Source organism: Cervus elaphus, chromosome 33 (assembly GCF_910594005.1).
Source record: "Cervus elaphus chromosome 33, mCerEla1.1, whole genome shotgun sequence".
Taxonomy (NCBI): domain Eukaryota; kingdom Metazoa; phylum Chordata; class Mammalia; order Artiodactyla; family Cervidae; genus Cervus; species Cervus elaphus.
The window spans coordinates 6828815-6855527 of NC_057847.1; the positions used below are offsets into that span (position 1 = coordinate 6828815).

Below are 26713 nucleotides of genomic sequence, written 5' to 3' on the forward strand. Positions count from 1 at the left end.
CTGCCTAATTGCATGGCTGTGGGAGATGTAGGATTTTAATTCCTCAGCTACTGCTGCATGCTACAGCATGGTTGAGTCTCAGAAATACTATCTTAAAAGTGAAAGACATGTAGGGGATATGTTATCTAATTCCACTTATGTGAAGTGCAAGAACAGGCAAAACTAATCTGATGGTAGATAGAGTGGTGGTTGCCTCTGGGATATTTATATATTGTACTCACTACAAAGGGTCACAAAGGAACTTTCTGGGAGATGGAGTTGTTCTATTAAGATAATGGTTATATAAATGTGTGCTTTTGTCAAAACCCATTGAAGTGGACACATGAGACCTACTTATTTTAACTATATGTAAATTATACCCTAGTAGAAAACGATTTCTTGATTCCTGTGCAAATGAGAAGAAAACAAATGAAAATTGTTTATATTTCTTTTCTAGAAATCTTATTGCAGACATATTTGGAGAATCTGGTGATGAGGAGGAGGAAGAATTTACAGTAAGTATAAGATGGAAATATTTCCTCTTTATGTTTTTTTTTTTTGTTTTTATGGCAGTGGGAATCTATTAAGAGATTCCAGTAAGTAAGAACAAACAACTCTGACGTATCCAGCAGAATAATGTAGAAAAAAGGTATTCAGAAAGTGAAATGAAAGGGTCTACAAAGACATAAAAGGAATATAACAGGCAAAATTGTATTAAGGGCAAGAAGGAACACATTAAAGTACAATGAAAGGCACTTTATAATGCTAAAGATAGGATTCACAGTAGTTATGGAACTTCTAATTATAGCAATGGCAGGCAATGTAATTTGTCTTTCTGCTATTGACAACTACAAAAGCTAGAAAAAATGTTTCAAAAAGTTGCTCATCATCATAAAAATAGGAAAAACCCAGCAAAAGGTAGAAACCTTAAAGAGGTAAGCTCAGCATTTAGAATTGCTTTCTCTGGGCTATTGATCTAGTTAGGCTGAAAGGGTAAGTTTATTTTCAGTTGCCTCAAGACTCAAGAGACAAAACTTTGAGGTCAGGGCCTGCTGAGGTTAGGTGACCCTGAAAACCCCATGGTCTGGATTGAGATTCCTAAGATTAGGGGTGAACTGGAAGTTAAAATAGCCTTTGCTCAGATTTTAAGCTACATTTGAGTCATCTAGCACATGGAGAACCTCAGTCTCAGAAGTTTGATTACAGTGATTAGCCCATTGGCTGGCTCTCAGGAACCTGATATATTCAAACAGAAGAAATCCTTTCAGAACAGGGGCTTCCCTGGCAGTCCAGTGATTAAGACTGTGTTTCCACCACACGAGACTTGGATTTTATCCCTGGTCAGGGAACTAAGATCCCTCATGCCAAAACGTTAAAAAAAAAAAACAAAAAAACACCTTTCAGGACAAAGTTAACATAATCATAGACCTCAGATTATTTCTGTAGTTTTTCAAATACATAATACACACATAACAAGTTAAAAGCAAACAGTAGTAGCAACAGACAGTAGAAATAGACCTAAGGGCTCTAGATATAGAAATTTTTGATAGTACCTATGTTCAGCAAGATAAAAAATTAAAAAGTTTCTTAGAGCAAATAGTTGTGTGTGTGTTTTTAAAAAATATTTGGAAAAGAATCAAGTAGAAATTCTGGGGACCTTCCTGGCGGTCCACTGGTTAACCTTACAGTGCAGGGGATGAGGGTTCGATCCCTTTTCAGGGAACTGGGATCCCACATACCGCAGAGCAGCTAAAGCCCGTGTGCCGCAACTACTGAGCCCGCCCACTCTGGAGGCCATACACCACTACTGGAGAGTCAGTGGGCTGAAAGGAGAGATCCTGCGTGATGCAGCAAGGATCCCATGAACCACACTGGGACCCAGTGTGGTTAAATTAATTAATTAATTAATTTAAAAAAAAACAACTCTGAAACTGTGAAAATACAATAACTGAAATTTAAAACTTGGTGGATGAGTTTAACAAATGAGTAGACATATTTGACAAGAAAATGAGTGAATTGGAAGGTAAGTTAGAAGGAACTATGTAGAATGAAATACTGAGATATTAGTGTAGATAATGTAAAAAGCATAATGAGAAGGTTTAACAGGGTGAATTGGAATCCTCGGAGGAGAAAGGAAAAATGTATGTATATCAGAAGCAGTATTTAAAGAAACAATTGATAAATCATAGAGTCTAGAAGGTCTGCAGATTACAAGTAGGATAAATACAAACCAATCTGCCCCTAAATACATCACAATAAAATTGCAGGAAAGTCTTGAAAGCAGCCAAAGGGCAATAAACAGGTACATTCAGAGACGAGTGGGTTGCCATGCCCTTCTCCAGGGGATCTTCCCAATCCACGTCTCCTGCATTGCAGGCAGATTCTCTACTGTCTGAGCCACCAGGGAAGCCCTCAGAGAGGCACAAGTTATTTTAATACCTGACTTGTCAGTGGAAGTAATACGATCCAGTAACTAAAACTTAAGGATTCTTTTGTATTCTACAAAAATGAAGAGTCCCTCCTTATTTCATCTTATCAAAATGCCAACTGAAAGAAATAGTAAACGCAGAAAGAATATCTCAGGCAGAAAGTCAGGGATGCAGGAAGGAAAAAAGGAACAAAAGCATGTGGCTCAGTCTAAATGGGTAGTGATCATGCAAGCCAAAGTCACGTTTGGTATGGTTTAAAATGTGTTTAAAATTAAAACATGATAGCAGTAACAAATTGGGCATTTACATGAAATTGAAATGTTCACAGGTCTTTGCAAAGGTATGTAAAAATACATTAGTAGTCTTTGGTAAGTCAGGATGTACATTTTAATCTCTAAAAATACTATTGGAATATGTAACTTTCAACCTAATAGAAAGGAAAAATGAAATAATGAAAGCTAGTCAATCCAAAAGAAGGCAAAAAAGAAAAATAAAGGAAATATGAAACAGGGGGACAGTTAGAAAGTAGTAAATGGTAAGATAGCAGAGATGATCTTTGATAATATCACACTGAAATGTATTAAGTGCTCCAGTTAAAGAACAAATTTTAAAAGACTAGATTTTTAAAAGGAGCATATATATACTTATTTCAAAATTTATCCAAAACAGAAGATAAAGAAACAATGAAAATAAAAGAATGGAAAAGGATACTGTCTCTGAACACTAACCACAAGAAAGCCGATGTAACTATATAAATATCAAAGAGGTATAATCTAAGGCAAAACCCATTGTTCGAGATAAAGAGGGTCACTTTATATTGGAAAAAGGTTTTAAAATTGTACCTAGCCATGTACTTAGTAACATGGCTTTAAATACATATAATGTATGCAAAGCAAAAATTGACAACTGCACAATTCTATAAGTGAAATGTAAACAGTAGAACCATCAGACCAAAAAATACCACCAAAGATAGAAGAGAGTCTCTTTTAAAATTTAAAATTTTTTTGTCCTGGACCTCCGTTACTGTATGGGGGCTTTCTCTCATTGCAGAGAACAGGGGCTACTCTAGTTGTGGTTTGTGGGCTTCTCAGCGCAGTGGCTTCTCTTGTTGGGGAGCACAGGCTCTAGGCACATAGGCTTCAGTCATTGCAGCATTCAGGCTCAGCAGTTATGGTGCATGGGCTTAGCTGCTCTGTGGCATGTGGAATCTTCCCAGACCAGGGACTGAACCCATGTCCCCTGCATTGGCAGGCGGATTCTTACCTTCTCTACCACCAGGGAAGTCTGAGAAGTTTCTCTATTTATATAATCCAGATATAGAAACCCTTCAGATATTATAAAAGATAAAAATATCTTCCATTCAGTGGCTTGCCTTTTCACTTTCTTAATGGAGTCTTTAATGAGCAAAAGTTTTTTAGTGTAAATCGCTTTACCAATCTTTTGCTTTATGTTGAAAGTTTTTCGAATTATAGGAAAATTTTGCCTGTTCACAGGGTTATAAAAACATTCTTGTGAGTAATTCTTCAGAATCTTGCTTAACTTCTCATTTAATTTTTATAGTCTATCTAGAATGAGTTTTTATGTGCAGTATGTGGGCTTTCTTGGTGGTTCAGTGGTAAAGAATCTGCCTGTGGATGCAGGAGACACACGTTAGATCCCTGGTTCAGGAAGAGCCCCTGGAGAAGGAACTGGCAACCCACTCCAGTGTTTTTGCCTGGAAAATCCCATGGACGGAGGTGCCTGGTGGGCTGCAGTCCATGGAGTTGCAAGGGTCAGACAGGACTCAGTGACTAAAAAACAAACAAGTTCAATATGTATGAGATAGTCAAGATTTCTGCGCCCCCCACCCCAGTTGACCCAGATTATTCTCTTCCACTGCTTTGTAGTGACATCTTTGTCGTAAATCAAGTGCGTATATATATCTTCTAGTCTTTTTCTGAATTATCTTTTCTGTTCCATTGGTCTGTCCTTGTACTGTTAACGCATAACTCATGATATTTGGTTTTTTATGCCCTTCAAGTTTGTTTTTCTCAAAGGTTGCCTTGACTTTTCTTGGTTCTTTGCATTTGCAAATAAAATTTAAACTTTTGCCGAACATAGAAACCATAGCCAGCATTTTCTGAATGCAGTGAAATTAAAAGTCAGAAACAAAATTAGCAAATAAAACACCCTTGTCATCCAGAGAAAATTAAAACTTACTTGTTAAACAATTCTTATGTTGAAAAAGAAGTCAGTACTTTCATTACTAAAGCTAGAGAGAATGAAAGTAGATGAATTTAGAGTATAGTTCAAGATGGTAGAAAAATAGCAAATCCAAAGAAAAACAGAAAAGAATTCACTCAATGAATATTACCCTGTATGCCAGAGATTGTTTGGGCATTGCCCTCATGGGGCTTATACTCAACATTAAGCCACATTTACAAGGACAAGATACATTTTTCTAGTGTGGAGAATGGACGTCAGTTGGATTATAGGTTCAGTTCAGTGAGAAAAACAGCATACTGGGGAAAGCATTGGAAAGGCCTTTCTAAGTATTATATGAAAGTTACAAGCTATGAAGAAAAGACTGGCCATTTAAGTTAAAAAATTGTGCCTGGAAAACATTATCATAAACAAAATCAAACTGTATTTGCAAAACTGTACAGGTGTGAGGATTGTGCTGTTCCTGTCACATAATAAGTGCTGATTTCCCTAATTTTTAAAGAGATTTTTTATACCAGTAAGACAAAGATCCAGTGGGAAGATGGCCACAAAAGAGTTCACAAAGAAATAATAACAGATAGCTTTGAAACCTGAAAAATGCCCAGCCTTACTCATAATAAGTGGATGCAGAGAAAACTACAGAGATGTCTTGTTTTTTTTAGTGCAGAGATTGCTAATGTCAATGCTTGATAACCTGCTGTAGTCATGAGAAGGTGAGGAAACAGGTTCAGTTGTGCTTTGCTGGAAGGAGAGTTAATGGTATAATCAATTTGCAGACAGTTTGCAGATATTTCTCAAGATTTCAAGTACACATACCTAAGTGTCAATAGGGAAATATTTAAATTATGTCTGTAATGGTTTGATGAAATCATCTAAAGCCTTAAAAACTTAAAAGGTAGTTTATATCAATATCAGTTTGACTCCAGATTCTTTTGTTAGATGTGAAATGTGCACAACAGTATTCTGTACTCAGTGTGTATAATAAAAGAATGTAGTAAGTAGAAGTGCTTTTGTAAGCATAAGTGTTTCTGGAAGGAGACAAGAAAACCAGTAACACTAATGGCTAGAGTGGGAGGGAGCTTTTTTGCTATATGTTTTTTGGTGTCCAAGAGCAGACAGTTACATGGAAGAGTCTATAATGAGGTACTGATAACTGACTAACTTACCTGCATTTAGGGTTTTAACCAAGAAGATTTGGAAGAAGAAAAAAGTGAAACACAGGTAAAAGAAGCAGAAGATTCAGATTCTGATGATAACATAAAGAGAGGAAAACAGTAAGTTTATTTGTTTTTTAAAGGACTTTGTTAAAGAGAAGTTTTAAAATGAGATGAAGACTAACAAACTTTGTTTTTCTTATTTTGGTTCCTGATTAAGTGTAGGAAAGAATCTTCCATTTTTGTTCTCCCGTCTACTTCTCTATATACAGTTGCTATCTGAAAATTATTTGCACTTGTTATTTTTCTTTCATTTGCCCTGTGCTCAGCTATTTTTGTGGAGCTATTTGGTTGTCAGGCTTTTTAAATTCATGTCTCAACTTACTTTTCAGTCTGAAAAGTAGCCCAGTAAAAAGTTCGTTGAGAAAGAGAAAGCTGATTCGGGAGTCCCGGGGTAGGGGGTTGGGGTGGGGGGGGGCACAGTTTTAGATACAGAATACTGCTTGATTGTATTTCACATACTTTTGTTGAGATGATTGGAATCTGTGCAGAAAAATCTGGTGTCTTGAAAGGTGCCAAACATAGAAAGACTTGTTAGTTACTGTTAGGGTTATAAAGATGATACTGTAATATCAGTATCACGATATTAAATGATAGTTTTCTTCTTAATTCCTAGTGACATGTAAGAATTAAGCTGAGAGAGTTTCCAATACCTTTAGAAATTAAATTATATAAACCGTATCATTTTACTTCAGTTACTCAATCGTGTCTGACTCTTTGCGACTCCATGAACCACAGCACGCCAGGCCTCCCTGTTCATCACCAACTCCCGGAGTCCACACAAACCCATGTCCATTGAGTCAGTGATGCCGTCCAACCATCTCATCCTCTGTCATCCTCTTTTCCTCCTGCCCTCAATCTTTCCCAGCATCAGGGCAGAGAGCATGTTAGCTCCCTTGTTAAGTGTAAAGATTCAGTTGAATGCTGGGAAGACTTTTTGAGGCTCTTAGCAGATTTGTATATTTCCATCTTTATCCACCTGACCTGCCTCTTGAGAAACCTGTATGCAGGTCAGGAAGCAGCAGTTAGAACTGGACACGGAATAACAGACTGGTTCCACACAGGAAAAGGAGTACGTCAAGGCTGTATATTGTCACTCTGCTTATTTAACTTATATGCAGAGTACATCATGAGAAATGCTGGGCTGGAGGAAGCACAAGATTCCCGGGAGAAATATCAATAACCTCAGATATGCAAATGACACCACCCAGAAAGTGAAGAAGAACTAAAGAGCCTCTTGATGAAAGTGAAAGAGGAGAGTGAAAAAGTTGGCTTAAAGCTCAACATTCAGAAAACTAAGATCATGGCATCTAGTCCCATCACTTCATGGCAAATAGATGAGACAGTGGAAACAGTGGCAGACTTTATTTTTTGGGCTCCAAAATCACTGCAGATGGTGATTGCAGCCATGAAATTAAGAGACGCTTACCCCTTGGAAGGAAAGTTATGACCCACCTAGACAGCATATTAAAAAGCAGAGGCATTACTTTGCCAACAAAGGTCTGTCTAGTCAAGGCTATGGTTTTTCCAGTGGTCATGTATGGATGTGAGAGTTGAACTATAAAGAAAGCTGAGCGCCGAAGAATTGATGCTTTTGAACTGTGGTGTTGGAGAAGACTCTTGAGAGTCTCTTGGACTGCAGGGAGATCAACCAGTCCATCCTAAAGGAGATCAGTCCTGGGTATTCATTGGAAGGACTGATGCTGAAGCTAAAGCTCCAATACTTTGGCCACCTGTTGAGAAGAGCTGACTCATTGGAAAAGACCCTGATGCTGGGAGATTAAGGGTAGGAGGAGAAGGGGACGACAGAGGATGAGATGGTTGGATGGCATCACCAACTCAATGGACATGGGTTTGGGTGGACTCCGGGAGTTGGTGATAGACGGGGAAGCCTGGAGTGCTGCAGTTCATGGGGTCGCAAAGAGTCGGACATGACTGAGTAACTGAACTGAACTGATCTTTATCTCAATCATATTATGTTTTGAGAGAAGTACACATTATGTACTTGTTGTTACTAAGAAACAGCAGTTTTTTTCCCTAGTTATTCCCATATAAGACAGAAGTATTTAGATGATTGAACACCACTCTTTCCCTTCCTCCAAAAGGCAGTGCAGTTAAAACTAAACCATGGAGTGACAGGTAAAACTTGAAATTTGAAATGTGTTTTATGTGTAACAGTTGGGATAGTAGAAAAATTGAGCATAAAATTTATGAGCACTTGTTCTGTTAAAAACAATTTTAAAAGTACTTGTACTTTAAAAAAAAGTAGCACTTCATTGAGTTAGAGTTTTAAAAATTGGTGGTTCTTAACTCATAAAAGAAGATGTGTATTTAAAAGCAAATTTATATTTTACTTGATTTTGTGTTACTGCTTAGCATGGACTTTCTGTCAGACTTTGAGATGATGTTACAGCGGAAAAAGAGCATGAGTGGCAAGCGCAGACGTAACCGTGATGGTGGTACTTTTATTAGTGATGCTGACGATGTTGTGAGTGCCATGATTGTCAAGATGAATGAAGCTGCTGAGGTGAGTCACTTCCAGCTTCATCCTTCTTTCTCTCACATAATTGGTTATATAGCCTGTTTTGTTTTTTGGCCACACTTTGTGGCTTGCAGGATCTGAGTTCCCCAACCAGGGATTGAACTTATGTCCTTGGCAGTGAAAGCACCAAGTCCAAGCCACTTGACCACCAGGGAATTCCTGCTTTAAAAAAAAAAAAAAAAAGCTTAATTCTTGCTTAATTTACATTTACATTAGATATATAAGTATCTACTTAATTTTTTTAAGATAAGCATTTAATGTTTTAAATGTTAAGCATGGAAAATTTTAGTAGTATGTTTTAGGGGAAAAAAATGAAGACTTGAGTATTTAGTAAAATGGGCCTTTTTGGCTGAATTGGTTTGCCTTTTTCATAATATTTTGCTATTTTATTTATTTATTTGGCCACACAATATGTAATTCCTCAACCAGGATTCAAACCTGCACCCTCTGCATTGGAAGTATGGCATGTTAACATCTGGACTGCTAGGGAAGTCCCTGGTTTGCTGTTTTTATTGGAGGAATGATTTTGCTCTCAGGTTTGGCTAGTTTACCACAAAGTGATGCTTCTTCACATACAAAAAAATTATAAACTTATGCCTAGTAGGTTTTAACTCGTGTCATGCTTTTGTCTCTGATTAAGAGATTACATTTAATTCATTGCATTTTAAAATTGTGCTCAAACTGTAAAAATTGGCCAAATACAGTGATGAAAAACAAATCCTGCTCTTTTAGAGGCACTTGCTGAGGTGTTTTGCTATGTGTGTAGGATTTGTTCCAGAATAATTCAAGGGTGAAGGGGAAAGCAGCTAGAGAGATGAGTAAGCAAGGTTGGTCATGTGTGTTTAATTGTTGAAATGTGTGTGTCAGGAGTGTATAATTTTGTTTTCTGTGTTTGTAGAATTTAAATTTTCTACAGTTAAAAAAGCAGAGGAAATTCCTTGGTGGTCCAGTGGTTAGGATACCAAGATTTTGTTGCCAAGGGCCTGGGTTTCAGTCCCTGTTCATGAAGCTTTAGATTCCCATAAGCCTTGCAATGCGGCCAAAAAAAAAGTAGGGAAAAAAACCCCAAATATCAAAGACTAAAAGTTTTTAATAACATATTCTTTTCTTACAAACCGCATAGCCAGAATATTATTTTTGATGATAAACTAAATTTTTCCATGTATGATTTGTACATTGAATGAACTCTGAAAATCTGACAGTTGTGCCAGTATTTTAAATTAAAATTGTTACTCTCGATTTGTAGTTGTTAAAACTACTTATTCTAACAATTTTGTGGGTTTTGGCTCTACAAAATACCTCTACTATATTTCTTGTAGGAAAACCTCTAGTGTCTCAGAGAAATTGCTACTTTGTTATATCTAAAGCTTAGAATTATAGTGTTAATAATTTGCTATTAGCAATTGTTCTCTGACAAATATGGTATATTAACACATATATATGGAATCTAAAAAGATGGTACCGATGAATCTATCTGCAGGGCAGCAGCTGAGACAGAGAAGAGGCTTATGGGCATGGAGGGAAGGAGAGGGTGGGACAAATTGAGAGAGTAGTATTAAAACATACACATTACCATATGCAAAATCAGATAGCCAGTGGAAATTTGCTGTATTACTCAGGGAGCTCAAATCCAGTGTTCTGTGACAACCTAGAGAGACAGGATAGGGTGGGAAGAGGGCGGGGACATATGTATATCTATGGCTGATTGATGTTCATATATAGCAGAAACCAACAAAATGTTGTAAAGTAGTTTTCCTCCAATTAAAAATAATTTTTTTTTTAAAAGTGAAAAAGAAAAAGCCATTGCTTTCTTTTTACTTTTTTTTAGAAAAATCTTTTTCTTCCTATAGGAAGACAGACAGTTGAATAATCAAAAAAAACCAGCACTGAAAAAATTAACATTATTACCTACTGTGGTCATGCACCTTAAGAAGTAAGTATTCTCTTTTCTTAAAAAAAAGCTTTCCTTTTAATGGAATGATATCCAAGCTATGTATTGGTGTTCTAGAGACATTAAAGAATGATTGTCTTCTATCAATTTACAGAAAAATAGTAATGAATAGAATCTCCTAAATTATTACTTTCTCACAGATATTTCTTAAACTTTTATGCCTGATAGAAACAGAACAAATAGCAAGCTGATGTTAATGAAAGAAAACTTGAAAACTACTGATTTTTTCTTTATACACTACAAATTGGGTCTGTTTTTCCAGAATGATTGAGAGCAGAGCAAATCCTGGAAGACTACTCGAAGGATGTATTGAACAAGACTCCTTCGACCTGTTATATCATGAATTTTATCTTTGTATTAGTACACCAATTAGCCAGACACATGGTCTAGGACTTTCTACTAGAAAATTGGCACCTCTATGCCAACAGAGAAAATTATCTGTGCCAGACTTCATATATATGATATCATGTTCCCTGTTAACATAATTGATCTGGTACATAAAATGGAATTTGAATAGTAATCAGTATTTCATAGTGATTTTTTTTCTGCTGGGAGAGTGGTGGTATTCCTGCCTGCAAATTCTGGGTTCTCTATTACTTGAAACAGTTTAAGGATCACTATTCTCATAGGTTCAACATAATTTTTCTAAGTGTGATAATTGAAGCTCATTATTCTTATTGTCTGCACCATTCATATCAACATTAGCCTACCCTCATGTAATTTGGTGTGTTTTTGGGGGGGTTGGGGGTGACGGGTTATCTTTAACAAATCATCTTTCCTTGCGTATCATGTCTGTTTCTTGAAAATAGGAACTAAATTTCATAGAGCTGTTGAAATCTATGAACAGGTGCCCAGTAAATAAATGCGTAATTTTTTTTTTAAGCAGTTTTTTGAAACATCACTAAATATATAAGAAAATCAAAGGAAGCTACAGTAGAACCAGCATTCATAGACTTGACCTTCTTTTCTTTTATTGTTATTATTTTAGGCAGGACCTTAAAGAAACATTTATTGACAGTGGCGTGATGTCCGCCATCAAAGAATGGCTCTCCCCTCTACCAGATAGGAGTTTGCCAGCACTGAAGATTCGAGAAGAGCTGCTGAGGATTCTGCAAGAGGTGATAGGCAGATAATCTGACTTGTTTGCTCTTCATTGATTATTTTACATGGCTTGTATTATCATAACCTCTGCATTTTACTGTGTATTTGTGTATCCTGTCTGCCATAGCCTATCAGAAGAGTTGTATTAGGTATGTTTATTAGGAGCATACCAAGTAAAATGAACTTAAAAGGAAGGCCTTTTAAAACTTCTTGTGACTATGGTATTGAAGAAAAAAGATCTTGGAGTAGCTCTGGTTTATCTGAGAAGAGTAGTATGGTAGTGGGTGTGTTTTAGGGAGGCACTTGAAGTAGAAGGGGCACCGACTTCAGCCTCAGATGTGCCTTTAAATCTTGATCTGAGCCACCTTTATGTGGCTGTGACACCTTGAGCAAGCTGCTTAACTTCTGAAGGAATTCCCGAGGAACCTGCTATGTGCTAGGTGTCTTTTAAACGTATGGGTTCATTTATTCCTCACAGCAAACCTGCAGGATAGATGTATTATCTCCATTTTACAGATGAGGAAATTAAGACTCAGAGAAATTCAATGACTTGTCTAAGGTCACAAAACTAGCAAGTGGCTGTGGGTTCAGACGTAGGTCTGTTTAGTTCAGAGACCTGAGAGGACCCTCGATTTGTTAAACTGCCAACCAACCTCTGAGGATGCTTTGTTTACACTTTCTCACACTGTTAAGTTTTAATTCAGCTCAGTGGTAGTACTGAACTCTGAACTCCTTATGGGAACACAGAATGTCTTTGTGTTCAATGACTATAGATACTGAAAATAGAACTTTTTTGTCGTTTGTTCTCCTGTGAATGAACCAGGTGTTGCAGGCCCACTAGAGTAGATTGACAGGACTCCCAGCTTCTTAATGATTAATATGTGTGTATGTGTTTATGTTCCCCAGCTACCTAGTGTGAGCCAGGAGACCCTGAAGCATAGTGGGATTGGACGAGCAGTGATGTATCTCTATAAACACCCCAAGGAATCAAGGTCCAACAAGGACATGGCAGGGAAATTAATCAGTATGTACATTTTACTTTTTGTTTCTTGTGTTTATGTTTATAGAGAGACATGTATATATATAAACTAACTATATTTTTACCAGTATTCTTTTAAAATGAGTCTGAAATGAAGTAGAAAAATTTTTGATAACTTCCTATAGATACCAAGCCTTTTATCCTTAGACTTAAAATGCTTCTCAGTATATTTAAGTATGCTATCCCAGTATATAACAAAAAAAAAAATAATGCATTTGCTAATTATGGATCAAGAGCATGTAGAGAGAGGGAGATTGGAATATAGGCCCTAGAGTCAGTCATACCTGGGTTTCCGTTTACCACCTGCCTTACTGCATATCCTTGGGCTAGTGATTTAAGCTGTAAATCAGGTTTCCTCCTCTGTAAAACAGAGAACTGTGTATTTAGTTTAGTTTGTCTTAAAGATTAAACAAGATGTATATAAGGTATGGTGCCTAGAATACAGTAAATCCTCAAGAAATGTTAGCTGCTGCTGCTGCTGTTGTCACTTTTATAACGATCTCCAAAGCCTTTTGTGAGTTATTGCTTAATGATACCAGAGAAGTCCTGAGAAGTCTTAACTGAAATTCATCTGATCAGTCGCTGTATTGAACACCACGTGTGTCTTCATCCCCCTCCTTAATTCTTCCTGTGCTTTGTGTTGGGAAGATTTTTAAACTTTTAAGACTAGATTGAAATAGTAATTACTTTTATATCTGAATTGGAGAAGGAAATGGCAACCCACTCCAGTACTCTTGCCTGGAAAATTCCATGGATGGAGGAGCCTGGTGGGCTACAGTCCATGGGGTCACAAAGAATCGGACAGGACTGAGCAACTTCACTTTCACTTTTACTTTATATCTGAATACAGTAGTTACTTGCCTATTGCTATTTTAAGATTATCAAAAACTTTTAGAAGAAATTTAATTTTTTTAATAAACTAGAGGAGTATTAACATCTTGTTATTAACCTGCAGTTTACTGCCTATTAAATAATAAGCTTTTGATGCTTTGATGCAGTGGTTTTCAACCTTTTTGCCCTAGGCAGAGGGAAGCAGGCTGTTCCTACTGATACCTATGATGTATTACAAGTGATTCTAAATCCAGAGATGGGGAAGGCATGTCAGTTTTTAAAGAGATATAGACCCCCTGAGACTCCTTGCTTCCTTCTTAGTTTGATGACACCTGTGTTCTGTCTGTAAAGGTCCTTTATTGTTTTGATAGTGTATACAGGGGAACCAGATCAGACAGCAGGAGGTGAGCAACTGGCGAGCAAACAAAACTTCATTTGTGTTGACAGCTGCTCCCTATCGCTTGCATTACCACCTGAGCTCTACCTCCTGTCAGATTAGCAGTGGCACAATAAATGCAATGCACTTTAAACCATCCCAAAGCCATCACACGCACATACATGTCCATGGAAGAATTGTCTTCCACAAAGCTGGTCCCTGGTGCCAAAAAGATTGGGGACCGCTAGCATATAGAGTCGGAGAAGGCAATGGCACCCCACTGCAGTACTCTTGCCTGGAAAATCCCATGGACGGAGGAACCTGGTAGGCTGCAGTCCATGGGGTCGCAAAGAGTCAGACACAACTGAGCAACTTCACTTCCACTTTTCACTTTCCTGCATCGGAGAAGGAAGTGGCAACCCACTCCATTGTTCTTGCCTGGAGAATCCCCGGGACGGCGGAGCCTGGTAGGCTGCCGTCTATGGGGTCATATAGAGTTAGACACAACTGAAGTGACTTAGCAGCAGCAGCAGCATATGGAGTGGATAGCCACTCCCTTCTCCAGGGGATCTTCCTGACCCAGGGATGGAACCCAGGTCTCCTGCATTGCAGGTAGATTCTTTACTCTCCGAGCCACCACGGAGGTCCATATAATGCAGCAGTAAAAGAACAAAAACGTCAAAGGGCACCTCTGGCCTTTTGCTGGCTAAACAGTGTGCATGTAGGACATCTTCGTGTGTGCACTTTCGTTAACAGCTTTCTTAGGCTTGAATATAGGTTCGACTTCTGCACTATTGAAAGGTAATTTTTAAAGGTTTAAACCACTTTGACAACTAAGTAATAAAGGAGCTTGTTTTTGGTTAGAATAAGAACATAGAGAATTTCAAGATTTTCTGTTTTCAGTATTTGTAAACAATGTGATCAACAAGGCTTAATATCCAGAATATACAAACACTTAATACTACTCAGTATTTAAAAAAAAATCAGAAAATGGGCAGAAGACTTAAATAGGCATTTATCCTATAAATGGTCCTGAAATAATGGTGTCTTTAAGGAGAGAATATTCTGAATGCCTAGACTATGACATTACCATAGGGTGTGATTATTTCAAGAATGCCACTCTGTTGACTAAATAATTAATTTCCCTTTGTTGTAGATGAATGGTCTCGGCCTATATTTGGTCTTACCTCAAACTACAAAGGAATGACAAGAGAAGAAAGGGAGCAGAGAGACCTAGAACAGATGCCCCAAAGGCGAAGAATGAACAGGTATGAGGGAACAGGTATGAGTAAGTGAAGTAAATACTATTGCTCTGATAACTCAGGGTTTTTGTTGTTGTTTTTTCTTTTTGTAAATAAAGATGATTAAGAAACCCATAAGATGATAAGAGTTTGTCTTTCCGCTTGCTATCTCTTGTTCATAATACCATTTAAGTTTAAATGTGGGTAGTGTCTAGTGAAGCTTGTCACCTGCTCCCCCCAAGACTTTTCTGGTTGCATCTGACGTCTGCCACCGTTTTGGAGGTTGCTTCTGTTGTTGCAACCACTTACAGGAACAACTTTCTTAGTCCCATTTCCAGATTCTTAGGGGGGAAAGATATTACTGGTTAAATTTGTATCCATAAACTGGATACAGTTGCATCTAGCAAGATCATTACAGGTGAGTGAAACCTGATGTGCAAATGATAACTGAAATAAATAGTACTAAGATTAGGAATTATTTTCTCTGATCCAATATAAAGGACCTAATTGTGATCTGAGTTTGATATTTCACTTTGCTATTTTTCCCTTAATTGTAAAGTTCTAACATTCCTAATATCTCATCAATTGCTTTTTTCCCAGCACTGGTGGTCAGACACCCCGAAGAGATTTGGAAAAGGTGCTGACAGGAGAGGAAAAGTAAGATTTTTTTGTACTGATTTACTTCTTAGACGATATTGTGAATGTTCTTGCTGCCTTAAGAAAAATAGCAAATGAAATGATGGTTCAGAGGGGTGGGGGGGATGATTTCTAGTGTAGCATTTATTGGATATCTACACTGTATTGGTGCTCTGGAGACTACAAGAAGATTGAAAAATAGTTTGACTAAAGATTTTGTTGCCACTTGCTATATAATAAACTGTTAGGCTCCAGAAATACAGAATCATATTAAAAGTAGTCCATTCTCTCAAAGTCTTTAGAGGAATCAGAGGCAAAGGGGAGAGCTTAAGCAAAAATATAGGGTAAGCACTCAAGGCCTATTTTAGGGATGGTTAGTAGCCGAAATCAGATTGATTCTATTCTTTGCAGCCAAAGATGGAGAAACTCTATACAGCCAGCAAAAACAAGACGGGAGCTGACTGTGGCTCAGATCATGAACTCCTTATTGCCAAATTCAGACTTAAATTGAAGAAAGTAGGGAAAAGCACTATATCATTCAGGTGTGACCTGAATCAGATCCCTTTCGATTATACAGTGGAAGTGACAAATAGATTCAAGGGATTAGATATCATAGACAGAGTGCCGGTAGAACTATGGATGGAGGTTCATGACATTGTACAGGAGGCAGTGATCAAGACCATCCCAAAAAAAAGAAATGCCAAAAGGGAAAATGGTTGTCTGAGGAGGCCTTACAAATAGCTGATCAAAGAAGAGAAGCTAAAGGCAAAGGAAAAAAGGAAAGATATACCCATTTGAATGCAGAGTTCCAAAGAATAGCAAGGAGAGAGAAAAAAGCTTTCCTCAGTGATCAGTACAGAGAAATAGAGGAAAATAACAGTCTTTCCAGACTAGAGAAAATTAGAGATATCAAGGGAACATTTCATACAAATATGGGCACAGTAAAGGACAGAAATGCTATGGACTTAACAGAAGCAGAAGATATTAAGAAGAGGTGGCAAGGATACACAGAAGTATACAAAAAAGATCTTCATGACCCAGATAACCATGATGGTGTAATCACTCACCTAGAGCCAGACATCCTGAAATGCAAAGTCAAGTGGGCCTTAGGAAGCATCACTAGGAACAAAACTAGTGGAGGTGATGGAATTCCAGTTGAGCTATTTCAAATCCTAAAAGATGGTGCTATGAAAGTGCTATACTCAATATGCCAGCAAATTTGGAAAACTCAGCAGTGGCCACAGGACTGGAAAAGGTCAGTTTTCATTCCAATCCTGAAGAAAGACAGTGCTAAAGAGTGTTCAGACTACTGCACAATTGCACTCATCTCATGTACTAGCAAAGTAATGCTCAAAATTCTCCAAGCCAGGCTTCAACAGTACGTGAACTTCCAGATATTCAAGCTGGATTTAGAAAAGGCAGAGGAACCAGAGATCAAATTGCCAACATCCTCTGGATAATCGAAAAAGCAAGAGAGTGCCAGAAAAACATCTGCTTCATTGACTATGCCAAAGTGTTTGACTGTGTGGATCACTCCAAACTGTGGAAGATTCTTCAAGAGATGGGAATACCAGACCACCTGACCTGCCTTCTGGGAAACCTGTATGCAGGTCAGGAAACAACCGTTAGAACTGGACATGGAACAACAGACTGGTTCCAAATAGGGAAAGGAGTATGTCAAGGCTGTATATTGTCACCCTACTCATTTAACTTATATGCAGAGTACATCATGAGAAACCCTGGGCTGGATGAAGCACAAGCTGGAATCAAGATCACTGGGAGAAGTATCATTAACCTCAGCTATGCAGATGACACCACCCTTATGGCAGAAAGTGAAGAACTGAAGAGCCTCTTGATGAAAGGGAAAGAGGAGAGTGAAAAAGTTGGCCCAAAGCTCAACATTCAGAAAACTAAGATCATGGCATCTAGTCCCATCACTTCATGGCAAACAGATGGGGACACCATGGAAACAGGGAGAGACTTTATTTTCTTGGGCTCCAAAATCACTGCAGATGGTGACTGCAGCCATGAAATTAAAAGACACTTCCTCCTTGGAAGAAAAGCTATGACCAACCTAGACAGCATATTAAAAAGTAGAGACATTACTTTGCCCACAAAGGTCCATCTAGTCAAAGCCATGGTTTTTCCAGTAGTCATGAATGGATGTGAGAGTTGGACTATAAAGAAAGGTGAGTACCAAAGTATTGATGCTTTTGAACTGTGGTGCTGGAGAAGACTCTTGAGAGTCCTTTGGACTGCAGGGAGATCCAACCAGTCCATCCTAAAGGAAATCAGTTCTGAATATTCATTGGAAGGACTGATGTTGAAGCTGAAACTCCAATACTTTGGCCACCTGATGCGAAGGACTGACTCATTTGAAAAGACCTTGATGCTGGGAGAAATTGAGGGCGGGAGGAGAAGGGGACGACAGAGGATGAGATGGTTGGATGGCGTCACCAACTCGATGGGCATGAGTTTGAGTAAGCTCCAGGAGTTGGTGATGGACAGGGAAGCCTGGTGTGCTGCAGTCCATGGGGTCACAAAGAGTCGGATGCAACAGCAACTGAACTGAACTGAGTAGGCCGAAGTGATCAGGCAGTAACTGTGGTGCCTGAAGTGGTGGAAGATAAGGTTGGAAATGCAGATATTGACCAAACTCTGAAGTGCTTTAAATCAAGATGAGGGATGTTTACTTCTCTGGTTTCCTAGAAAGTTTTTTGAGCATGGATGTGAAGTTAAATTTGATTTGGAATGCACTGCTGGTGGCATGCTGTGGGATGGGTTGCAGAGCAGAAGAGCTGAAGATAGTGATACAGGTCAACTGAAACTGTAATGGAGAAGCAGAAAGTTGAGGAGAATTCGCAGGCACAAAACTGCCAGGAGTTGACTTGGTGGGTGATGAGCTGGCTAGAGTTGATGATACCAACCATAATTTTAAACTTAAGTAACTGAGATGATGGTGTTACCCTTCACTAGAGTGGAGAGGAGTTGATGTGAAGTCATAGGTGAGTTTTTTCTTGAACATATTAAATAGAAGGTGAATGAGGTAGTCCTGTAAATATCCTGGGTCTAGAGCTGGAATTTGAGCTAGAGACATTGATATTTATCTCCCTAGAAAAGATTGCTGAATCATGAAATTAACAGAGTGAAAAATAAACTGAACAGGGAATTCCCTGGTGGTCCAGTAGTTGGGACTCGGTGCTTTCACTGCAGTGGCCTGGGTTCAGTCCCTGGTTGGGGAACTAAGATCTTGCAAGCTGCACCGTACAATAAAACAAAACAAAAAAACCCACCAAATGCAGTAAAAAACAAACTGAATGCTTTGAAAAGGGGTGTAGCCACCGAAGGCCAGTGAGGAGCTGTGATCCTACACATTGGAAGAGAACCTAGAGAAGGACACGGCTGCCCCGGAGGGCGCTGTGGTGGAGAGTAGACCTCAGAGGGGCTGTGCAGTGAGTGCTGGCAGTTACGCAGCACCCACGTCACAAAAGGAAAACAGGAAATGAGTTGGAGGGAGCACGTGTCATTTGCTTGTGGATAGGTTTGCCGATAGTGGCTTTAGGGGGGAAATAAGAGTTGTGGGAAATTTTCTAGTCAGTTGATCTATTCACATATATGAAAGTTATAGAAGCTTGATATTTAAGAATAGAGCAAACCATACAAGGGAATAGAAACAGTTTAGAATCTTTTAGCCTTCTCTTCCACCCCCCACCCCAACATACACACATATCCAATCTCCATTTACCAGTGGAGATAGTTATCTAAAAGTTGAGTGATTCGAATTCCCAGACACTGAATAAGCTTTACTTTTGAAGGATGGCAGTCTTACTTTAGTCTAGCATGGTAGTTCTCAAATTTGTATGTGAAAGTTACTGTATGTGACACCATTAAATGCTGACAAGGATCAGAAAACCTAGATCACTCATCCACTGCTGCAGGTAAAATGGTACAGCCACTCTGGAAAATAGTGTGGTGGTTTCTTATGAAGAAACACATACACAGAGATTAGTGAGTGCAAGTAAAACTGGGGAAAGTAAAGTTGATGGGTGACAGCAACATCAATATCCTGCTTGTGATAGTGTGCTGTAGTGATTTACATGTTGTTTTTTGAGAGAGGCACTGGATCTCTGTATTAATTCTTAAAACTGCATGTGAATCTGTATCTCAAGTTTTTTTGTTTTTTTTTTTAACAAAACAGGAAATAGACCAAAAGATTACTGTATGAGTTGCATATGCACAACCATGTAAACCGCTTTATGGGCATACTCAGTTTGGGAGGTCATTTTGACTGCCTGACTTTTCATCTCACAAGTGAACGCAAGTGACTCTATTAGACCAGAGAAATTGAGATTCAGAGTCCTCATGGAGGAGCCAGCCTTAGAAAGGAGAGAGGCACGATTATATCTGAAGCTGAGAAGAGGGGATAAGGAATCCTGCAGAGGAAGTTTTGGGGAAAGTTGAGCAATTGATAGAGCAGTATGACTGATGATGAAGCCATCTAAGACGGCAGGACGTGGATGGGGTGACTTCGGTGAGGGCAGAGGAGGTTTGACACAGATGTGCAGATGAGTGGCATGGGCCCAGCTAAGGCTGGCTGCATAAGCAGTGTGCTCTTCCCATTCTTAGGGCTCTCAGACCTGGAGATCCTGGATTCTGCGCCCGGGCAAGGGTCCCCATGCCCTCGAACAAGGACTATGTTGTCAGGCCCAAGTGGAATGTGGAAATGGAATCATCCAGGGTAAGTAATCAGCCCAGGGACAGCAAGGTGGATCTAAAATGCAGATTACTGTCTTTTACTTCATGTTTGAGAACCCTTAAGCAGCTCTTGAAGTTTATCTAATTTGAAGAGAGCTATTTTCTCTTTTATCTAGCCAGATAAAGACCATTATTACTGGTGAGCATTACTTCAGATTTTAAGAAACTATCAGTTGGGAAGTTTCTTCATATTAACTCCTTTTATTTCAACTGAACCTTGAAGGCTAGAGTGTTTTGGTATAGTCTTTTTTTTTTTTAGAACCCTGAGAAACGGAACTCACCTGCTTTTGCAGCCTACCCCTCCCTTCCTGTTTAGCTGTTTTTAAGTCAGTCTGTTATGAAGTGTTTAGGGTAGACACTGTCACCATCGCTGTAAATACTACTCGGTGATCCTCATTGCTGCTCAGTAATCTTTCTTTATTTTCCATTCAAACTACTCTTTCTAGCCTGGTATTCTTAAAAAGGGCCTAAGCCGATTGGAAAAGCATAAGAGGAGATTTGCAGAACAGAAACGACTCAGCAAAGTGCACCGTGCTGTCAAGTTCAGCATTGAAGGCAACAGGATGCCCCTGTAGGCCGGGCCCTGCCAGAGCGTTACCTGGGAGGTATCCCCAAGGAAGCATGCTCTGCATGGGCTTGAGCAGCTAGAGTGGAAACAAGTGTGTGCGTGCTTTCCTAACCAGAAAAGGCCAGGACCTCTTTAGTTCTGAAATAATGACCGTGCCAGGCACCCAGTGACATTCTAGTCGTCCTGAATATTTAGAAATTGATCTGAGGTTCCCTTCCTTTATCAGTCGGAGAAGGCAATGGCACCCCACTCCAGTACTCTTGCCTGGCAAATCCCATGGATGGAGGAGCCTTGTAGGCTGCAGTCCATGGGGTCGCTGAGTTGGACACGACTGAGCGACTTCACTTCACTTTCCTTTATCAATACCCCAGTACATAATTACCTCACTGATAGATATTTTGGTCTTTCTGCCTGGTACCCTTTTTATTAAAAAGGTTTTTGTCAGGGCCCAGAATCAGAGTGGCTGGTCTGCCTTACAGGCATATAAGCTGGTTAGTAACATCCAGGTGGAAGGGAGGTGGCTTCCTGTTGTCAGTGGCTCAGTAACCTGCCTTTGAGGGCTCATTGCATAAATCCTGACACTGAATACTGAGGAGATAAATTTAACTGATATACAGTTGGTCCATGGCTGGAAATGAAGACGACCTTGGGACATTCACAAAGCCAGACCCGCTGACCTGCTGTGCTCCCGGGTTACCAGCAGCACTCTGCTGCAGTGAACAGTTGACAGTCTGCCCTCTGTGACCCCTGCTTGGGCAGCTGTTTCCACAGACACACTCACTTTCCTGCAGGTTCACTTTGCTACTGTCAAGACCAAGCACACAGTCTTATTTGTTGAGAATAAATAAAGGGCAGAAGAGCACTGGTTCTGTGCTAAGAATTCCTTCATCTCTGCTTCCTTTCCTGTTTTCTCCCCACTACCCCTCCTTTTGGTCATACCTTGTGGCTTGTGGGGTCTCAGTTCTCTGACCAGGAATTGAACCCGAGCAGTGAAAACCTGTGGAGAAGGCAATGGCAACCCACTCCAGTACTCTTACCTGGAAAATTGCATGGGCAGAGGAGCCTGGTGGGCTGCAGTCCATGGGGTCACGAAGAGTCAGACACGACTGAGCGACTTCACTTTCACTTTTCACTTTAATGCACTGAGAAGGAAATGGCAGCCCACTCCAGTATTCTTGCCTGGAGAATCCGAGGGACAGCGGAGCCTAGTGGGCTGCTGTCTAAGGGGTCGCACAGAGTCAGAGGCGACTGAAGCGACTTAGCAGCAGCAGTGAACACCTGAAGTCCTAACCATAAGACCACCAGGGACGTCCCCTCCTTCCCTTTTCTCTTTTGTCTATTTCTGTTTCCCTTGATATCCCTCCTTCCCCTCCCCACCACCCCTGTTTTTCTTTACCTTTACTATTCTCACTGTCTGTTCCTTTCTTTTATTCTTCTCTTTCATACTATATTTTCTTCCCCAGCACACTTATTTTAGAAAATCAGGATCTACAATAGGGCAGAGAAAAATGTAATAAAAAATCGTAGTGGCCAGTCTTTTTTGGAAGGGCATGTGCCTGTCTGCTCGTGTTGATAGTTTGGATCCCACCCTCCCTGTAGGTGTTGGGGAGGTGGGAAGAGGTGGCCCGGCCTCCTGCTAGACTGAGACATGACCAGCATGAGGAGAGGGAAGTTCAGAGTTCTCCTTTGTCCAACATTCCCAAGATCAAAATGGACTGTTACTTATCTTGGCCTGTCTGGCTTATACAGCTCTGTCCGAAAAATAATAATAAGGCATGTTTTGGGAGCTGGTCTCGTAGCTCAGTTGTTAAAGGATCTGCCTGGAATGCAAGTGACCCGGGTTCAATTCCTAGGTTGGGAAGATCCCCTGGAGAAGGAAATGGCAACCCACTCCAGTATTCTTGCCTGGAGAATCCCATGGACAGAGGAGCCTGGCAGGCTACTGTCCATGGGGTTGCAAGAGTCGGACACAACTTAGCGACTAAACTACAAACCATCACATCCCATGTTATATTTCAGTAAATTGTCCTGACACTGTTTCTCTATTAAGATTCTTTACATATTCCCTTAAGGCTCTCACATTGTACAGACACTAATGAGTATTACTGGAAAACATGCTTCCTAAGAGAAAACTGGAGTGAATTAATGGCTTTCACATGAAATTCTTTTTGTTTTAAGTGTAATTTTATTTTTGAAATTACATGAGTAAATATACTGTAGAATAAACCCCCTTCCCCAAAGTTCTATTCTTCCTCCATGTAAAGCACCACTGTTAATAATTTTGATGTATTAAATGTATTTTCAGTAATGTTTTAAACTTAGTTTTTCCTGCTTATAATTGTAGAAAATTTTGAGATTATAAAAAGGAAAATCACTCACCACTCAAAAGCAATTTGACAAAAATTTTGCCTTGTTTTCTATTGATATTTTAATATAATTAAAATTATATTTATATAATTTTGATCACTTCCTCACATTAAACCACCTTATATATTTATCATTTGTAATGGCTGCATAAATCTATCATGTAAAAATATATTAATAATTTGTTCATTCTTCTATGGTTTCTGATTTTTCACTTCTAAATCAATAACCTGCACTACATTGTATGTTTATATGCTAATTTATTCCATGGAATGCTTTTAAAATAACATTTAAATGACAAAGCAGTGCATGTTTTTATATAAATCTTTAAATACAAAAAGCGCAAATAAAAAGTGTCACTTGTAATCCCACCACACCTTATATTAACATTCTGGGTTATTTCTTTAATCCTTTATATATGAGTGCATAAACATATTATTTACTGGCTTGGGGTTTCTTTTGTTGTGGTGGTAGTGTTTTAACTTTTAAACAAAATTGTGATCATTTTCTTTTATACCTTTTTAGGTTTGTGTTTTACTTGGTAAAAATTCATTTGAGTAAACCTTCAGTGACTAAATATTGTATTATAATATGATTGTACCATATTTTTTAAAGCAAACCCATCTTGCTAATCTTTTAGGCTACTTTTGATTTTTCACTGATAAAGTGGTGCAGCAATTCAGTTTTACTGTCCTAGGGTGTAGGGTTAAGAAATCAAGAGAGAAGTTACTGAATTTGACATGCTATGTACTCAGTTTTGTGTGTTTTCAGACTTGGGGTAACCAGGCATTTGCCAGCTATGGATCTCATGATCTATAACAAGGGGTAGATCAGTGCAGCCTTGGCGTGTCCCAGTTTCTGAGGTTAGAGGGCTCAAATTCTTACGGAATGTGCTGGGAGTGGATAAGAAGTCCAGGGTGATGTGTAGAGCTGCTGGGGGTTGGGCAGTGGGCAGAGATCTGAGCAGGTAAGGCTTCCAGTGTGCACTGACTGCATATACTAAAAATTGGGGCACATTGTCTGAAAGGAAGTCAGATACTTGGGACTGTCCAGAAATCTGGGGTATTGCATAGGGCGATAGTTCTTTCTCATCTGATAATGAATTTTTACACCCCCTCACAGGGCTAGTGCCAAATACTAAAATTGATGTTAATATAATATTTGTAATTGGGATGTACATAGAAAATCTAGGATGGATATCAATGTAGCTCTTATTCAAGAATGATTTATTAGAGATCCTTGCTTATATCTGAGGTAGAAGCTGAATCTAAAGGTGAGATAAGACTAGGAGGGGTTCCCCAACTCAAAAGAACTTCACGACACTAGTACCAGCCCTAAACTATTTCCTAGTCTCTACCTTATTTTAGCATTCTTTGGATTAAGCTTCACAGGCGATTCAGTAGTAAATTTCTGGGGGAAAGAACTAAAAGAACTCATCTCTTTTTAACTACTCAACATTCATGAAGATTGGGATTGCTGGCATTACTGTAGCAAACAAGAAGAGTTTGCCCTGATCCATCATAAATGGCAGACCTTTTCAGCATTTCCTAAAGGTGTCAATTTCTTGGAGACCACACTTTTTCAAGACCTAACAATCTTTTCAAAATACAGAAGAAATTACCTAACAACAAATCTTTAACCATAAAGGGCAAGTAGAAAGAGAATGCAAGAAGTAGTAAGCCCCTTGGATCAAGAGACTTAATTTACTTTTCTTTTTGTGTCAAACTGATTGCAAAGTAGTAGTAATAGTAGTAGTAGCTGATGTTTATTTTGAGCCCTGATTGTGTGCTTGTGTTTGTTATTATTACCTGATTCACTTCTCCCAGCAGTCCCAAAAGTCATTCAGACAAGGGGCATCATTTGCACAGGGTTATAGAACCCTGACTATTTCTAATCTGAAACTAGAGCTCCAGCAAGCACTTAGCAGTTCTGATCTCATTCGTTACACTTAGGGTTTTTTGTCGATGACTTTCCTTGCTTTAGAAGATCATAATTTTTTATGCCAACACTGTTTGAACTTGTGTATGTCAAATGGTCACCTCCATATGTGGTCTTTGAAAGGGAAAAGCATACAGTCAAAATGTAATCTGATGAATTAGTTTCATTCCTCCCCCGTTTCTCTCTCCTAGCAAATTTCTGTGGACTTGAGGCAAAACTTAAAAATACAGCACAGATAACAACAAAATTATTCTTCTCTGAGAGAGCTTAATATGCATTTCTGACACTGCTGTGTATACTTGCTCTGTTGTTCCTGAGGTCACCAAAGCTTATTCTGGTTATTCCAGAGCTGGGAACTCTTCAGTCTGATGACTTTCAGATAAAAGAAGATTAAAGACAAAACTAAATGTATGTATGTATCAGTAATTTGCTGTTTAACTTTTACCCCACTCTTAGTTTCAGGGGACCTCCAAGAAGGGTATCAGTCGACTGGATAAACAGATGAGAAAGTTCACAGACATCAGGAAAAAAAGCAGATCTGCACACGCAGTAAAAATCAGCATCGAGGGCAATAAAATGCCCTTGTGACTGCCTGGGAGGTTCCCCATCGCTACTCTTAGGAAATGCGCAATGGACTCTTTGGAGAAAGATGATATTTTAAAAACTTTTTTAGTGTACCTGTAAATGATTCAGCTTGTATCAAATGTCATAGGATTCGCATTTCTCTCAGTTATATTTAAAACCATTTGTTGTGCACTTTGTACAGAAGAATAGTAGTCATACTTCTATAAACTTTACACAATAAAATTCCATTCTGGTTTTGGGGGGCTGTCTCTTCATTGTCTTCAAGGGTGCATTCTCTACTGGGGTGAAAATTGGTTCTTGGTGAGTGAAGAAAAATTGCAGCTGTTACAGAGGTTTGACCCTTCAAAGCTCAACCTTCCAACTCCGGTATGGTGTGGCCTCCGTCCTTGTTCCTCACCGTGCGCTTCTTAAGACCCTTGGGACTTCCTGGGTACTAGGAATGTCTTTGTGTCGCTAATGAGGCGAGTCATGGTAGACCCCTGGATAACTAGGATGGGGGCTGGTCACCAGGAAGGACCTACCACAGAGGGCTGGAATTTGGGGCAGGCCCCATGGTGGGTGGGTGGGGACCCTGGAGATTGACCTGACCTAGTTGTAATGCCCCATGTTGTAACCAGTCGTGCCCAAATAATGAAGCCTCAGTTAAAAACTCGAGACACTGAGGCTCAGTGGAGCTTCCTGACTAGTGAACACTGATGTGCTGCAGTGGCGATGTGCCTTGATTCCACAAAGAAAGGGTGCAGAAGCTCTGCGTTTCCTCCCAGACCTTACCGCATCTTCCACGTGTCTTCATTTGGTTGATCCTCATTTGAATCCTTTATATTAAAACTCATTATAAGGACTTCCCTGGTGGCTCAGACGGTGAAAGCGTCTACCTACAATGCAGGAGACCCGGGTTTGATCCCTGGGTCGGGAAGATCGCCTGGAGAAGGAAATGGCAACCCACTCTAGTACTCTTGCCT

General features: G+C 39.4%; 1 protein-coding gene across 5 annotated transcripts in view; it reads left to right on the plus strand.

Moving 5' to 3' along the window:
* IWS1 (interacts with SUPT6H, CTD assembly factor 1) overlaps nt 1-25987 on the plus strand; it is a 49126-nt gene extending 23139 nt beyond the window's left edge. For 3 of the 5 annotated variants that reach the window (XM_043894001.1, XM_043893998.1, XM_043893999.1), the window contains exons 5-14: nt 437-494; nt 5787-5884; nt 8201-8351; nt 10217-10299; nt 11306-11435; nt 12325-12442; nt 14821-14932; nt 15506-15562; nt 20168-20279; nt 25623-25987. In XM_043894001.1, the coding sequence (XP_043749936.1) occupies nt 437-494; nt 5787-5884; nt 8201-8351; nt 10217-10299; nt 11306-11435; nt 12325-12442; nt 14821-14932; nt 15506-15562; nt 20168-20279; nt 25623-25754 (1051 nt within the window). In that variant the 3' untranslated portion in view covers nt 25755-25987. Of the gene's footprint in view, nt 1-436; nt 495-5786; nt 5885-8200; nt 8352-10216; nt 10300-11305; nt 11436-12324; nt 12443-14820; nt 14947-15505; nt 15563-20167; nt 20280-20742; nt 20902-25622 lie in introns of those variants that run through there. The other 2 variants (XM_043894000.1, XR_006339387.1) reach the window with 2 other exon arrangements.
* The last annotated feature ends 726 nt before the right edge of the window (nt 25988-26713 follow it).